The 18032-nt window shown below is 46.6% G+C and overlaps 1 protein-coding gene across 1 annotated transcript in view; it reads right to left on the reverse strand.

Annotated features, from left to right (window-relative positions):
* Positions 1-13365: 13365 nt before the first annotated feature.
* Positions 13366-18032, reverse strand: part of DGAT2 (diacylglycerol O-acyltransferase 2) — a 30618-nt gene continuing 25951 nt past the window's right edge. Inside the window, exons 6-8 of the mRNA XM_070624108.1 lie at positions 17727-17901; positions 16209-16411; positions 13366-14551 (exon numbers count right to left, since the gene is read on the reverse strand). Coding sequence (XP_070480209.1) covers positions 14397-14551; positions 16209-16411; positions 17727-17901 — 533 coding nt within the window. The 3' untranslated portion in view covers positions 13366-14396. The remainder of the gene's footprint in view (positions 14552-16208; positions 16412-17726; positions 17902-18032) is intronic.

Consider the following 18032-nt stretch of genomic DNA (forward strand, 5'->3'; position numbering starts at 1 on the left):
TGTCACACAAAGTTTGTGGCAAAGCTGAGACCAAGACTGAGGCTTCTGGCCCCCAGGCCAGCACCCCTTCCTCAATTGCAGTGGTTTTCACTCTGTCACAGACTATAAATGTGCCAGTGTGAGCACAGGAGCTTGTGAATTTATGGGCCAGCTGGGGTGACACGTTGGATATAAGCAAGCGCATCTAACCCAGGGGGCTGATTTAGTCAGAGTCACCCAGAGAAAGCTTTCCCTGGGAACTGACTTTTGCTGTGAGGTCTGAAGGACAAGCAGGCGTTAACTGGACAAGGGAGGTGGTGAGAGCAAGAGGAACAATTTGGGCAGAAAGAACAGGCTGAAGAAGGAGCACGGAGCGTTGAAGGAACTAAAAGAGAAGGCCAGGCAGGAGGAGGCAGAGGGAGGCAGCAGGTCTGGAGGAGCAGGGGGAGGAGCAGGGGGAGGGGGGAGAGGAGGAGGAGGGAGAGGAAGAGGAGAACATTTTTTTGAAAGAAACTGATGTTTCAAAAGTAAAATCAAAGACCTCCTTCAGTTTCTTTTACAGTTTGGTATTGCTTTTATTCCTAATTTCCTATGGCAGCAGCAGCATTATCTCTTCTGAAGTTTTAATCCAGCCCTGATGGCACAGAGTGAATTGGAGATTCTGGCAGGGGCCGGATGCTGCCAGGTGTCATAGCTCCGGTGGAGTTTGACTTTGTTTGAGGCACGTGGACAACTATTGAAGGGTTTAAGCAGGAGAGTGACACGATCTGATTTACATTTTAGAAATGTCACTCTGGCTGCTGTGTCAAGAGCGGATTCAAGGATGGGGTCGCATAGTGAAAACGGTAATAATAAATTGTGACATTCCGTCATTGAGTTAGAGGACAGTTTGAACAAGGACATGGCTGAGTTCCCAGGAATAAAGGGGCTCAAAGGCTGCCCAGTTTCCCTTGTTCACTGCCCCCAGCAGGCATGGCTTCACAGGCTTCCTGAGAATGAGCATCCTGGATGTAAAGTGGTGTGACAGAAAGAGCTCCTAGCCAGGGGTCAGGAGAAAACAAGATCGGTCTGAGCCTGCAGCTTATTGGCTGCACGATTTTGGGCAAATTGATTCCTCTCCCTGACAGGCTTCCCTGGGGCCTAGAGAGAACTGACATTTGCTCAGTACCTTACATACATTACTATGGTCAATCCCCACAGGATCCTGTAAGTGGGTATTATTGCCCCAGTTTTACGGAAGGCTAAAAAGAAGCTGTGAAAATGGTACTGAGCTGCCCAATGTCACATGGTTCTTGGTGGCTGATTGACTTGTGAACCCAGGTCTCCTGTTCCCTGGGTCAGGGCTCTGTCCCTCATCCCACACTATCTGCATTAATCAGAATACTCTATTTAGGACTGAATTTTACCAAAAGAATGAGAATCTTACTCCCATCAACAGCAAAGTATAGCTGCAGAAAATCTGAAGGATAAAACTCCTTTTACAGTTCTTCTTTCTCTTTCTCTTCCTAAATAATCTAGTCCAAAAGCCCTTTGGGTGGAGCTGAGAGCAAGGTCAGGGTAAGTACCTTGGGTGGGGGGCGGGGTGGGGGCCCAGAGCAGGGAGTCAGAACCAGAGCCAGGCGAGGAGGGTGTCCACACAGGGTGAGACGTGGGTGGAGGGGAGGATCCTGGCACAAGGTTGGGAATTGGAGTGAGTGAATAGGATGTCCGCATGGGAGGGCAGCCCGGAGCAAGATGTCAGAGTCCAAGCAGGACGAGGAGAGGACTGGCTCCATGATTTGTGGGGCCCAGTGCAAAATAAAAACGTGGAATGTCTTGCTCAAAAATTATTAAGAATTCCAAGTTGGCAATAGCATTAAATCGAGCATCGGGTTCTTCTAAGCACCAGGCCTGGTGCAACTATATAGGTCGCATCCCTCGAAGCCAGTCCTGAGAAGGAGAGCATCAGTCCTGGGGTCAGGATGGAGGACAACGGCAGCAATGGGAGACTGGTCACTTACAGACAAGTTGGTCAAATAAATAAATAGATATATTAAGACTAATGGGAGCCAGCAAGCCCAAAATGGAGTCACTTATGCTAAGCCCAATTTACCAAACCAAGACTTAATAGCTAACCTTACTGCAGCTTCAGCCTCTCCCAGGAGTGGAATCTTAGCCGGTCAGGCTGGAGTTCCCTGGTCAGTGCAAGTGAGGTAATCCACCTGATGGACCCTGCCGTCCCCCAAAGGAAGGTGACCTTGCCTGAAATAATCTACTCTTTGCTAACAACTTCTTTGTCCCGCCTCCTTCTGCCTATAAAAGTCTTCCATTTGTACAGCTCCTCAGAACTCCTTCCTATTTGCTAGAAGGGATGCCGCCCGATTCATGTATCATTGAATAAAGCCAATTAGATCTTTAAATTTACTCAGTTGAATTTTGTTTAACATAATGATAAAACAGCTTATAGCCCATTGAATAAAATAGGGACCCATGAATATTGATATAAATAAATAATAAACTAAGTGCTTCATAAGAAAAAGGATATTTACATAGTCTCAAAGTATGGAAAAAGAGTAACTTTACAGTGTAAAAGCCTGACGGTCACCACCTTAATCAAGTGATCGACATGAACATCATCCAATAGGACGAATTGAAACCGTGTACCACCTGGGGGATGTGGTGAGGAGACTCCATTATCACCTCTGTGATATTTCTACTAAAGATGGATAATCTGAATCCATCATGAGGAAAGATTAGACATAATAAAACTAAGTGGTGTTCTACAGAATACCTGGCCTGTAACCTTCAAGATTGTCAAGGTCATGATAGTCCAGGAGAGACTGAAGAATTGTTTCAGATAAAAGGAGTGTGGTATTGTAATTTATAATAAGAAATATATATTTGGTCTTTGTTCACTCTTCCTGGCACCAAGCTCCTAATACTCTTGTAATTTCCTATATAAGAGCTACAGGGGCATCTTTTGTTATAATATTTAGTTGTGTCCTCAGTTCCTGAAATAGCTTCAGAGCAACAAAAGTGAAATGGATGTGTTGTTTTCATAACCAGCCCCTTTCAGCCAAGCCTGAGCTTACGTTAATGGGGTGTCTTTTGGAAAGCCCCTAGAAAGCTTAATGTTGGGGGCTGGCTGCCAGGAGAACCAACTCTTATTAGAGGGTTGGAACTTCCAGCCCCACCTCACCTGTGACCTCTGGGGAGGGGTCAGGGGCTGGCAATTGAGTTCAATCACCAGTGGCCAATGATCGAATCAGTCGTGACTATGTAATGAAGCCTCCCTAACAACCCAGAAGGATGGAGTTTAGAGAGCTTTGGGGTCAATGAAGCTGTGGAAGTGCTGGGAAAGTGGCCCACCCAGAGACGGCATGGAAGTTCCAAGCCTCTGCCCACATACCTTGCTCTGAGCATCTCTTCTGTTTCTGGCTGTTCCTGCTTTTCTGAGTTCCGTGAGCCACTCTAGCAAGTTAAGGGAACCCAAGGAGGGGATCGTGAGAACCTCTGATTTACAGCTGGTTGGTCAGAAGCACAGGTAAACAACCTGCACTTGCAATTGGCATCTAAAGAGTATCGGGCGGTGCAGTCTTGTGGGACTGAGCCCTTAACCTGTGGGATCTGACGCTGTCTCTAGTTAGACAGTGTCAGAACTGAGTTAAATTGTAGGACACCCTGCTGGTATGAGATAATTGTTTGATGTGTGGGCAAAAAACCCATACGTCTGGTGTCCAAAATGAAGTAGCGTTGTAGTAATGAGAGTAGAGAAGAAACACGAGTGTGTTTTTCTCCAGAAGGAGACTTAAGCAACATGTGACTCTGAACTCGATCCTTTTGCTAAAGTGGTCATTATTAAGATGAATGGTGAAACCTGACTAGGATCTGAGGTAGTAGTGTTTCCATGTTGATTTAGTGATCTTCACGGCTTTTTTGGGGCTGTGTAGGATGAGTTCTTGGGGTCAGCCCAGTGGTGTAGTGGTTAAGTTCGTGTGCTTCTCTTTGGCGACCTGGGGTTCCCTGGTTCAGATCCTGGGCACAGACCTAGCACCGCTTGTCAACCATGCTGTGGCAGCATCCCACATAAAGCAGAGGAGGATGGGCACAGATCTTAGCTCAGTGACAATCTTGCGATTGGTAACAGACCTTAGCTAAGGGCCAATCTTCCTCACCAAACAAGACAAAAGTTAATGTCCTTGTTTGTTGGGTATGGGGCATCATGTCTGCAACTTACTCAAATAGTTTATGAAAAAAAATTATTTGTTGTACCTGCTACTTTTTTTTGTGAGATTATTTCCCAAAAAATGATAAAGAAAAATCTTGCAATGTCCATTGTATAATCTATTTCCTATAAGCAAAATGAAAATGTATTTATATTTTACTTTTTTCATAACATTTTGCTCACTAAAGCTTATATTTTCAAAAAAAGTAATAACTTACGTAGCGCTTGGTATGTGCCAGGTGTCGCTGTGAGCGGTTTTTGTGTTTTCTCACAGCAGTGCTGTGAGATTAGACAGCTAAGGCAAGGGTCCTGTCACTTGCCCAAGGTCACGTGTTTTGCCAAGTATTGAGCTGGGATTTAAAAGCACTGTGACTCCAAGGTTATGAATCCCACAGTTTACTGCCTCTTAAGAAAGAGTGTTACAGCATATATTTTAAATTTTATTTATACGGTGAAGGCATATGTATTTTCAGAATACATTTTTATACCATATACATTAAAAAATATATTATTCGTGTTTAATTAGAGGAAAAATACTTTGTATCAGTGTTCATCAAAAGTAATTAGAAATCTCAAAAATCATTTGATAATTTAGAACTGAGAAAAGGAACTTTTTCTGTTTGCTTTTAACTTTTTATTGAGTGTGATAGTTTACAACCTTGTGAAACTTCAGTTGTACATTATTGTTTGTCAGTCGTGTTGTAGGTGCACGCCTTCACCCTTTGTGTCCACCACCCCACCCCACCCTTACCCCCGGTAGCCATTAATCTATTCTCTTTGCCTGCATTTTTAAATTCGTCATATGAGTGGAGTCATACAGAGATTGTCCTTCTCTATCTGGCTTATTTCACTTAACATAATTCCCTCAAGGTCCATCCACGTTGTTGCAAATGGGACGACTTTGTTCTTTTCTACGGCTGAGTAGTATTCCATTGTGTATATATACCACATCTTCTTTATCCAATCATCAGTTGATGGGCACTTAGGTTGCTTCCACGTCTTGGCTATTGTAAATAATGCTGCAATGAACATCGGGGTGCATGGGACTTTTGGAATTGCTGATTTCAATTTCTTTGGAGAGATACCCAGTCGCGGGATGGCTGGGTCATATGGTATTTCCATTTTTGATTTTTTGAGAAATCTCCATACTGTTTCCCATAACGGCTGCACCAGTTTGCACTCCCACCAACAGCGTATGAGGGTTCAGAAAAGGAACTTTTTGAATGTGTGCAATTACAATTTAATATTATGTGAAAAATGGAGGAGATAGAATTGTGTGTCGGCATGATAAAAATATTAGATGCAAATACACAAACCCAAACTCCCTAAGCAGTAAGTGGTGAAAAATATCCTGAAAAAGAGTTTACAAGGAAGGGAAACAGAATTATGAAAAAGAAATTTGCAGTATATGTGGGGCTGAGGTTTGTTATAAAAATTGTGGTTGAAGCCCAGGGATGAAAGAAATTCCTGTTTTTCTCCTCCTAGCCTTCCTATTATAACACATTAAATGGGAATTTCTTCCACTTTCTCACAAGTATTAGGAATGAGTGCATTTTCTTTTCTTTTCTTCTTTTTTTTTTTTGAGGAAGATTAGCCCTGAGCTAACATCTGCTACCAATCCTCCTCTTTTTGCTAAGGAAGACTGGCCCTGAGCTAATATCCATGCCCATCTTCCTCTATTTCATATGTGGGACGCCTGCCACAGCATGGTTTGCCAAGCGGTGCCATGTCCGCACCCAGCATCCAAACCAGCGAACCCCGGGCCACTGAAGCAGAATGTGCGCACTTAACTACTGCACCACCCGGCCGGCCCCTGAGTGTCTTTTCAATTTGCAGCCCACCCCATGTAAAGAAAAGTGACATCTTTTACTGATGAGACCACCAGACTGTGCCATCCACTGATACAACTCCTCTATTAGGTGATATATAAATATGTTGAAGGTCACTGTTTGTCTTAGCTTAAGCTGTAAACAGGCTGGCTTAAAACAACAGAAATTTATTTTTTTACAGTTCTGGATGCCAGAAGTCCAAAACCAAGGTGTCGGGAGGCTGTGCCCCTCAAAGACTCTAAGGGAAAGTTCTTCCTTGCCTCCTCCAGCTTCTGGTGCTGCCAGGCGTTCCTCGGCTTATGGCAGCATCACTCCAACCTCTGCCTCCTTTACACGGCCTTCTCCCCTTTTCCCTGTGTCTTCTCCTCTCTTTTTTTTATAGGGACACTTGTCACTGGATTTAGGGCCCACCCAGATAATCTAGGATTATCTCATCTTGAGATCTTTAACTTAATTATATCGCAAAGAACCTTTTTCCAAATAAAGTCACATTCTCAAGTCCCAGGGATGAGCACTTATCATTTTGTGGGCCACTATTCAACGCATTATATCATTCCTGTGTGTGGCCTGTCCCTCTTTTCTCTCAGGCCAGCCTGCCTAAAAGGTAGAGAAATTAAGTTGGTATTAATCTGAACTAGACTGTTTTAAATTAAGATGTTAATTGTAACCTCCTGATTACCACTAAGAAAATAACTTAAAAACATATAGTAGAAGAAACAACAGGAGAATTAAAATGCTATATTAGAAAATATATATTTAACACAAAAGAAGGCAGGAATGGAGGGTGAGAGGAACAAAAAAGACGTAAGACACACAGAAAACAAATAGCAAAATGGCAGATGTAAGTCCTGCTTTATTGATAATTACATTAAATGTAAATAGACAATGCTCCAATCAGAAGGCAGAAAGTAGAAGTATGGATTTAAAAAAAAAGATCCAACACTATATCTACAAAAGACATACATCCAAAGACACAAATAGGTTGAAAGGATAGAAGATATTCTATGCAAACGGTAACCCAAAGAGAGCTGAGGTGGCTATGCTAACACAGGCTATACAAAACAGATTTTAAGACAAAAATTGTTACTAGAGACAAAAAAGAATGTTTTATGATGATAAAAGGGGACTCCACCAGGAAGATAAAACAACTATAAACATATATGCACATAACAGCAGAGTCCCCAAATATACGAAGCAAAGCTTACAGGATTGAAGGGAAAAATAAACAATAGTTGGAGACCTCAATACGCAACTTTCAATAATGGATAGAACAACTAGGCAGAAGACCAACAACGAAATAGAACACTTGAACACTGTAAACCCACCTGACCTAATAGGCATCTGTATCTATAAAACATTCCAACAACAAGAGCAGAATACACATTTTTCTCAAACGCACATGGAACATTCTCCAGGACAGATTATATATTAGGTCATAAAAGAAGCCTCAACAAATTAAAAGATGTTGAAATCATGCAAAGTATGTTCTATGACCACAGTGAAACGAAATTAGAAATAAATGACAAAGGAAATTTGGGAAAATAGCAGATATGTAGAAATTAAGTAACATATTCTTAAATAATCAAAAGGTCAATGAGGAAATCACAAGAGAAATGAGAAAAAACTGTGAGAGGAATGAAATGTAAACACAACACACCAAAACCTATGGGATGCAGCTAAAGCAGCTCTTAGATGGAAACTTATAGATGCAAACACCTATATTAAAAAAGAAAAAAGATCTCAAATTAATAACCTAACCTTCCACCTTAAGACACTGGGAAAAGAGGAGCAAACCAGCTCAAAGCAGGAAGGAAATCTGAAGACTCAAAGCACAAACCAATGAAAAAGAGAATATAAAAACAGAGAAAATTAATGAAAACAAAGTTGGCTCTTTGAAAAGATCACTTAATTGACAAATCTTTAGCTAGACCTGTCAAGAACAAAAGAGAGAAGCCTCAAAATACTAAAATCAGGACTGGAAGAGAGGACATCACGACCAGCCTTTCAGAAATAAAAAGCATTACAAGGGAGCAGTGCGAATAATTGTATGCCAACAAATTAGATTATCAAATGAAATGCACACATTCCTAGAAACACACAAACTACCAAAAGCGATTCAAGAAGAACTAGAAAATCTAAATAGACCTATAAAAAGTAGAGTTTGAATTAGTAATCAAAAAGTTTCCCCAAAGAAAAGCCCAGGCCCAGGATGGCTTCACAGGTGAATTTTACCACATATTTAAGAAAAGTTAACACCAGTTCTTCACAAACTCTTCCAAGAATAGAAGGAGACACTTCCCAAATCATTCTACGAGGCCAGCATTACCCTGATACCAAAACCAGGCAAAGAGAAGAAAATACAGACCGATATCACTGACCCATTATGAATAGTGACATAAAGATCCTCAACAAAGTACTAGTGAAACAAACCCAAAAATATAAAAAGGACTATACACCATGACCACCTGGGATTTTAGCAAGAACGCAAAGTTAGTTTAGCATACACAAATCCATTAATGTAACACTCCATATTGATAGAATAAAGGACAGGTAACCACAAGATCATTTCAGTAGATGCAGAAAAGCATTTGACAAAACCTAACATTCTTTCATGATAAAAATGCTTTAGAAACTAAGAATGTAAGAAAACTTCTATGCCCTAACAAAGGACGTTTACCAAAACTCCACAGCTAACAACTGTAATGGTGAAAGACTGAAAGCTTTCCCCTCTTAAGATCAGTAACAAGACAAGGATCTCTGCTCTCACCTCTTCTGTTCAACATCCTACGGGAAGTTCTAGCCAGAGCAATTAGGCAAGAAAAAGAAATAAAGGCATCCAGATGGAAAGTAAGAAATAAAACAATTTCTATTCACACACACATGACATGATTTTGTATACAGAAAACCCTAAGTAATCAACACAGAAACAATTACAACTAATAAATGAGTTCCACAAGGTTGCAAGATACAAGATCAATATGCAAAAACCAATTGTATTTCTATACGCTAACAACAATCTGAACATGAAATTAAGAAACAATTCCATTACAATATCATCAAAAGAATAAAATGCTTAAGAATAAATTCAATAGAAGTGCAAGACGTACACTGAAAACTACAAAACACTATTGAAAGAAATTCAAGAAAAACTAAATAAATAGAAATGCATCCAGAAGACTTAATATTGTTAAAATGGCAATATTCACCAAATTGTTCTTTAGATTCAAATGCAATACTTCTCAAAATCCTGGCTGTCTTTTTTGCAAATGTTAATAAGCTGATCCTAAAATTCATGTGGAGATGCGAGGATAACCAAACACAATAACCAAATTAATCTCCAAAAAAATCTCAAAAAACAACAAACTTAGGACTCACACTTCCCAATTTCAAAATTTATTACAAACCTGATCAAGACAGTGTGGTACTGGAGTAAGTGTAGAAATATAGATCAAGGAATAGAACTGAGAACCAAGAAATAAACTTTGACATTTATGGTCAAGGTATTTTTGACAACGGTGCCAAGACAATTCAACGAGGAAAGAATAGTCTTTCCATCAAATGGTGCTGGGGTACTGGATATGCATGTACAAAAGAATGAAGTTGGACCCTACCTCCACTGTATATAAAAATTAACTCAAAATAGTTCAGAGATCTAAATGTCACAGCTAAAATCTCTAAAACTTGTAGAAGAAAACATAGGAGTAAGTCCTTGTGACCTTGCATCAGGCTATGGCTTCTTGGACACAAAAGGATACACTCCAAAAGAAAGTTAGATAAATGTGATTTCATCAAAATGAAAAATGTATGTGCTTCAAAGGACAAACGATACATTTGACTCATGACACATGCTACATCATGGATGCAACTCAAAAACATTATGCTCAGTGGAAGAAGCCAGACATGAAAGGCCACACATTGTATGGTTCCATTTATATGAAATGTCCGGAACAGGCAAATTCATAGAGGCAGAAAAGCACATGAGAGATGAGCCAGGGGCTGAGGGGGAGTGGGCAAGGAGGAGAAACTGCTAAGGAGTATGGGGTTTCTTTAGGGGTGATGAAATTGTTCTGGAATTAGAGAATGGCGATGATGCGCGACTTTGTGTAGATGCTAAAAACCACGGAATTGTACATTTTTAAAGGGTGAACTGTATATGTGAATTATATCTTAATAAAACTTTTATTTATGACAAAGTTAGGAAAGCTGGCTCCTTTGGCTGCTGCAGGAATAGTGAACTGGAGAGGGGCCTGGAGACAGGGAGCTCTGCTCAGCAGGTCAGGGAGACCCAGCAAGGGAGAGATGACCATAGTGATGATGGTCACAGCTACCATTCACTGTTGAGGGATTATAGGTCAAGCCCTGGGATGAATACTTTCTCTATATATCATATATTTAGATACATATTATCTCATTTACTCAAGAATATAGATTATCCCCATTTTACAGATGAAGAAGCTGAGGCTTAGAGAGGTTAAGTGACATGGCAATGTAGCCAGTAATGGCAGTGTCACCGTGTCATTAATACATTAGGGGTGACACAGGAGGGAATGGTTTGAGAGATGAAAATTTCCACAGCAGCATCAACAGGCAGGTCTTAGAGTGGGGCAAGGAGGAGGAGGACAGAAGCGTCCACCATGACTGGGCGTAAGGTTCTGCTGATAGAGGGGCAGTATGACTTCTAGAACCTAGACAGGGACTATAAAAGAAGGCAAAGGGGGCCGGCCCCGTGGCCGAGTGCTTAAGCTCACGCGCTCCGCTTCAGCGGCCCAGGGTTTCACCACTTCGGATCCTGGGCATGGACATGGCACTGCTCATCAGGCCACACTGAGGCGGCGTCCACATGCCACAACTAGAAGGACCCATAACTAAAATATACAACTATGTACCAGGGGGCTTTGGGGAGGAAAAGCAAAACAAACAAAAAAAAGATCGGCAAGTTGTTAGCTCGGGTGCCAATCTTAAAAAAAAATAAAAAGGAGGCAAAGGTTTTAAACAAGATGCTTTACATGTCTGCCTCCCTAATTACATTACAAACGCCTAAGAACAAGGGACCTTCAATTTGGAAGCCCTCATTCCTGTCAAGAGGAGGCGTGTGGTAAATGTTGATCTGCTGTGTCATTAGAGGCAAGTCCCTTGGCCTCTCTGCCAAGATTTCCAGCTTAGGAGGAGTTGCTCTAGATGAATCCTACACTAATGTCAAAATGTGAAAAGCAAGTTTAGGAAGCTGTGCAGCCGTTGCCTCAGAACCATCCTCAGTGCCCCCTAGTGGCCACATCTGGGAACCACGAGCAGAACCAAGGAATTGAAGACCTTCAGGCTGAGACCACAACCCACTCCCACCGTCCAAAGGCAGAGGGTCTTCTGGAAAAGTAGGTTTCAGTTCCTTCTCCCAAGGTAACAACTCCCAACCCGAGGAAATGTCCACAGCACTTACCTAGAGTCTCACACACAGCGTAGAGCCGGGCTGGCCTCTGGTCTGCACAGGCTCCTGCTAGACAGTTGCCCTGGGTGAGGCAGCCCCTCTGGGATGTGGGGCCTGGTTATCGTTGCTGTTCTTAGGCAGAGACTGCAGAGTTCCCCAGCGCACAGTAAGTATTCAATCCCCATGAAATTAATGCCGAGAATAAGGGCCTACCTTTGTGGGTGGCCTAGGTTAGGGCCAGGGCTTAGCCTGGAGCCACAGGTAGAGGGTCATGGCTAACCCCAGGCTGGGGTGGGGCTGAGACAGTCACCAGAAAACAGGACTTTCCTCCATCCTAAAGGAAACAACTGTCCTCTGCAGCTTGAGGCCCGCCTGGTGCTACAGGATCCAGCCTCTGGGGGCTGCTCCAGTGGTGTAGCAGTTAAGTTCATGTGCTCCACTGTGGCAGCCTGGGGTTCGTGGGTTCGGATCCTGGGCACAGACCTACACACCGCTCATCAAGCCATGCTGTGGTGGCATCCCACATACAAAAAAATAGAGGAAGACTGGCATGGAATGTTAGCTCAGGGCCAATCTTCCTCACCGAACAAACGAAAAAACAAAACCAAAGAATCCAGCCTCTGTTGGCCCCTCCAGGGCACCTCCTCACTCTCCTCTGCCTCCTGCCTACCTAGAAACTCTGGGGAAGCCACTCCCAACTCTTCCAAGTGAAGCCCCACCACAGACCTCTCTGCTGCCACCCCTCTGTCGTTCAAATCAGCAACATTGGCCGCCCCATCTGCACTTGCTGCTCTGACCTTCAACTCCTTCCTGCAAATTTACAGTCACCCTTTGACTCCCAGCTCAGGCCATGGGGTCTCAGCTCAACCAGGCACCCAGGGTTGGATTAGGGGCATCTCTGTCACAGGTCTGACCACCCTGTGTATCCTCAGCTGTTTCTAATGTTTCTGCCCCCAAGCCGCCTGCTCACAACCCTGGGCACAGAGGAGCAGTCTGTGGGGTGGATGGATGGCAAGGACAGGCATTTAGGCCGTGGGAAAGTTGGAATGGAGGCCTTTAGTTTCAGCTGGGGAGGGTCACCAGATGCTTCGTACTCACTGAACTGAATGGCATTAGAACAGAGAGAGGTGGCATCTTGCGAGACCCGGGCGTGGCAGGAACCCACTAGAGTGACAGCAGGCCAGGTCTCCCCCTTTGTGGTATAACTGAGGCCAGGGGCAAAGAACACGGTTTGAGCAATCCATAGTGACCCTTCCAGCTCAGCCATTCCAGGACCTTCCAGCTGGAGAGCAGCCCTTTACCACACGTGGGAGGCCGCTGTGAAGGGGCTCCGAGGTCCCCTGCCTCCTGGTAGGCACTCCGTGTGTAATCCTCTTGAGGGTGAGCTGGACCCAGTGACTGGCATCTAATGAAGAGAATATGGCAAAAGTGACAGGAGAGCAGTTCTGAGATTAGGTTATAAAAGACCCTGACTTCTGTCTTGCACTCTCTCTCTAATGAAGCTAGCAGTGTGTGTGAGCGACTCTGTGGAAAGGTCCGTGTGGCAAGGAACTGAGAGTGGCCTCTGGGAAGCAGCCAGTGAGGAATTGAACCCTGCCACCAACCACAGGAATGACCTCGGAAGTGGATCCCCAGAGTCAGGCCTTGAGAGGCTGATACCTTGATTGCAGCCCGTGAGACCCCGAAGAAGAGGGCCCAGCTAGGCTGGACCTTGACCACTGACCCTGAGAAACTAGACACGATGTTGTGTGCAGCCACGAAGTTCTGAAGTAGTTTGTTACACGGCAATAGATAACTAATACACCACACAGGGCCACGTGGGCCATCGGAGCAAGAGGGAGAGGGCTCGGCAGGCAGCTCAGATGGGCCCTGGTCTCCCCAAGTGTAAGTGGCAAGATACAGATGCAGCCCCCAGCAATCACTCACAGAAGTCTCTCGTTTTTGTTTATTCATTTAGGAATATACAAAAGTCTGACATGTACAGTGATCTCACCAAGGAAAAACAGAACTCTGGGGGCGCTGGGCTTCCTCCCTGGCCCCCACCCTCTCATAAAGGCACAAATATGTGAGACATGGCTTCAGAGGCCTCCTGTCCTGGCACCAGTCTGCTGCTCAGAAGATCAGGGCCCTCTGTGGGCAGGAAGAGGAGCCCTTCCTCATACCTGCACTTGGGGGTGGGGGTTAAACAAAATGAGGCCACCGGGAAGTATGCAATTCAGGCCGAAGTTGGGCCAGGGCTGGGTCCACGGCGCCAGAAAATCAGTCACTACAACCAGAACGTGGTGGCTGGATAATCCCAGAGATGGTGCATCTAAGACAGCTCTGCTCGCCAGCACGGGATCACTGCCACTCCCAATCTTGCTCTGGAGGCCAGCCAGGCTCAGATTTGAAAGACTGGCGGGGGGCGGGGGCAGACAGGAGAGCAAGCTGGAGCATCCCAGCTGCTCATCAGTGCACTCTTCAGAATGGGACTAGTCTGCCCTCTGAGTCTCCCTCTTGGCAAGAGGAACCAGTCCTGCGGTCTAGGGTGGGGTAGCTGCGAGCAGAGGTGTTTGTATGGCAAGTGGCTTCTGCCCCTCATCCCACAGGGGCAAAAAGCAAATCATCTAACCGGCCTGAGTCACGAAGGGCTGTCCTTCCCCAGTTAACAGGACTGAGTTTTTTCCTGCAATTTTGGGAAGGGAAGTAGAAAGCTTGGTTGAGAAAACCATAAAGGACCAGATGTGTTAGCCATCACCTAGAACAGGACAACTGGAAGTGAAAGAGTGTGAAATATTCACTTTTTCCTTCTTAAAAAAGACCTAACATTATAATGGTTTAACAAAATTATTATAATTTCTTTTAAATAACCCACAGACACCCATGACGCTTCGAAATTTACAGAACAAAAAAAGCACTGGAGAACTTGGTAGAAAACAATCTGCAGCTGGTTGCTCCCAGGACCTGGTCCCTGAGGGCTGGCTCAGGTCACCTCAAGGACCTCAGTCTCCGGGAGGCCAAACTTGGTCTTGTGCCTGTCGAAGAGGTTCACCAGGGCCTCCATGTACATGGCGTGGTACAGGTCGATGTCCTGCTGGGTTGGGTGCTCCAGCTTGGGGATGGTGATGGGCTCACCCACTGCAGGGATGAGGCAGACGCTTCTGGTTAGTCAATTCCCTGGGCCCACCCTCCCTGGGCGTCCACCACGCTGTTGATGGCAATGACCCTGTGCTACACGCCAACCATGTGCAGGGACTGTGCTGAGTGCGCTCCCTATCAGGTTGACCCTTTTATAGATAAGAAGATGGAGGCCAGGAGCACACAGCCCCTGCCTGAGGCCACACAGCCACTGAGCAGCAGGTGGGATCAAGACTGGCTGCCCCCACTGCCCTCAGCTGGCAGCTCCTCTGGGAGTTACGGGACCAAGTAATGGCTTTGCTTTTGCCCTGCACTGGGCAAGTCACTATGCCTCTCTGAGCCTCATCTATCACACGGGCAACCTTCCTCATGGGGCTTTGCTGAGGATTCTGTGAAAGAACATGACATGCTTTGAACAATGTAGTAAGGGTGGGAGACGGAGGTGGAGACCAACACTCAGCCATCTGTGTGCATTGTCTTCTTATCCTGCTTTATCTCCATCCCAACTCATCCTGAAGCCCTGTCAAAGACACTGCTGAAATGTCTCCCAAGTTCACACACTCCTCTCCCATCTCCATGGCCATCCCCTTGGTCCAAGACATCTGCTACCACAAAGGCTGTGGACTGGTCCTGTGTCTTCCATGGTCGCCCCTTCTAACCCACGTTCTATCCAGCAGCCAGCCCCAAGGATCATTTTAAGATGCAAATCTGAACCTCCTCTCCCCAAAAACCTCAAGCAGCTTTCCATTCTTAAGGTGAAGAGCAAACTCCTTCACAAGGCCCCCAGGACAGGGGGCCTCTCCAGCCGCACCTGTGCACGGAAATGTCCCTGCTGCCTCACAGAGATCAGACCTGCTGTGGGACTTGTGTAAAACGAGAGTCAAGACTGAGTCTGGGTCATGTGACCTAAAATGCAGGAAGTTTCTGTGTACAAGTACAAAGCAGAAGACCAGTCCTGATAATCTGAAGTGTCTACGTGAGCTTTGGCCCCTACAGTCCATGGCTTGTGACCCACACACTCCTGCGTGATCTCTAGCTCGTGAATCGTTAACACCCACACATACGCACCCCCCTCCCATAGGTAATTCTTTGGAATCCTGTGAACGGTCCCAAACAAACCCAAAACAGCACAGCTGGGGGTCAGTTTTTTGCTACCCTTCTCACAGGCCTATGCTCCACTCATGTAGGTTCCTTTCTTTCTGTTCCTCAAAAATGGACACCACCTTGCTGCCGGAGCTTCACTTTGGCTACTGTTTCTGATAAAGACTCCCTTCCTCTCCTCTTTTGCTGGGTAACCCCTATTCAGCTAACAATGTAAGAGTCACCTCCTCCCGGGGTCCACCATGGCCCTCCAGAGCCCCCTGCACATCCCCGTCACACCTGTGGGTCCTTGCTGTAAGAGGGTCTTCCCTGAGACTCTGCTCTGCAAACAGAGAACCGCTGGGTCTTGTTTGCTTGCCTAGCACAGCTCGGCTCACCGCCATGCGACGATCCCTACGCTCCCGCCCCCACCACTCCTCCCGATGGGCACGCAAACCCGTCCTCACGGTTTAGAGCATGGCCATCAGAGCCAGGCAGCCTGGCTGTGAATCCTCACTCTCCCACTAGACAGCTGTGTGGCCCCCCGAGTTCAGGGTCTGCAGGCATGGAGGCTCACCGACGGTGGTGATGGGCTTCGGGTAGGGCAGGAGCCCCCAGGTATCGGAGGAGAAGAGGCCTCGGCCATGGAAAATGCACGGGGCGAAGCCGATGTACTTCTGGAACTTCTTCTGGACCCAGCGGCCCCAGGAGCCCTCCTCAAAGATCACCTGCTTGTACACCTCGTTCTCCCCGAAGGAGTAGATAGGAACCAGGTCGGCTCTGGAAGGGAGAAGTCAGGATCCGTTACACTCCAATCACTGCCTTTGGCTCCTCCTGTCAGCCCCAGAGGCGGGGACAACAGCCAAGTTCCCCTCCCCCAGGGGAGCAGCAGAATCGGCCGGGGGATGCCAAACCACAAGTCCCCTCACTACAGATTCGGACGGGCCTCTGTCTCCATTAGAGACTGGGGAGCATGTCAGGGCTTTGGGACCACTAGGCAAAGGGCAGGGTGAGAACCCTGTTCTGGAATGCCTGTTCTCTCATCCTTCGAGCCTGCCTCTGCCAGGAAGTTCTCCTTGGTCTCTCTGAGCCGTGTCATAGCCCTCAGCACACCGTCCTGTCTCTGTCTGTCCCTCCTCACTTCGCCCACCCTGAAGGCAGGGACTCGGTCTGTTTTGATTGTGTCCCCAGGGCCTGGCACCAGGCTGGACCCTGAAAAGCAGCCTCTTCTGAAGCCTGAAGTAAGGCCCTGAGGAGACAGACAGAAGGGCTGGGTGGGGCCTAGATGGCGTGGTTAGTGCCATCTTTAACTTGCGTGTGACTGAAGGCTGCACCCTCTCCCACCCCAGCTACGTTACTGCTGGAGGTCTGTCACCCCAGGGCCCTCCTCCTGAGGTCACCCAGGGCCCAGATACGGGAGGAAAACAGTGGACTTGGAGTCCAAAGAGCTCTGCTCTGCGCTTTACAATGTGGCCCTGCCCAGGTCACTTGGCCTTAGTCAGCTTTCTCAAATGGCAAATGGGGACGTCATCACCTGCAGGGTCACCTGCTGGGGAATCAGAGGGGCCCACAGAAGTGAACGTGCTCCACCAAATGAGATGTGCTGCACAGGTGGCTACACAGAATGTGCCTCTGGTTTTCCGGAAAAGGTCACAGAAATCCAAGCTGTCCAGCTCCTCTCTGCCTGTTCTCAGTGTCACCCCTCCAGGAAGCCTTCCTTGATGTTTCCAGCCATCCTCCTTCCTGGCCTCTTGCTCTCCTAGCAGCATGACACATTTGGGCACCACGGCATGGTCCCGCATATGAGCCTGGCCTCTTAGCCCACCTGCAAGGGCCCAGGGTACAAAGGCTGCGTCTTTGCCCCACTCAGAAACCCAGGCTACACTTGGAAAAACTTGGCCTGACCCTGTGGGCTCCAACCTCCCATCCCTACAGGATGGTGAACTCCCTACCACGCCTTCCTGGGGTCTGGTCCTTGCCTCCAGGAGCTGAGGAGCTGATGCCCCGGGCCAAGCAAAGCTTTGGAGGGTTGCATGTGCATGTACAGGTGTGTGTGCGTGTCCATGCATGTGTGCGTGTGCAGGGAGGCACCTACCCATGGCGCAGGGCCAGTTTCACAAAGCCCTTGCGGTGGCGCAGGGTGACCGCGTTCTTGCCGGGCATGGAGCTCAGGGACTCGGCCGCGCCCCCTACAACGATGATGATGGCATTGCCACTCCCATTCTTTGAAAGCAAGTAGTCTATTGTGTCCTGGTTCACAGGGCAGATGCCTGGAGGGGAGGGGGACACACAGTCAGGGCTGCCCACGGACGCACTCCCCACCCCCTGCACACGGTCAAGTACAGACAGAGCGAGCCCTGGCTTGAGCCCGGAGCTAACCCAGCCACTGAGTTGAAAGGCC

Source organism: Equus przewalskii, chromosome 6, assembly GCF_037783145.1.
Source record: "Equus przewalskii isolate Varuska chromosome 6, EquPr2, whole genome shotgun sequence".
Taxonomy (NCBI): domain Eukaryota; kingdom Metazoa; phylum Chordata; class Mammalia; order Perissodactyla; family Equidae; genus Equus; species Equus przewalskii.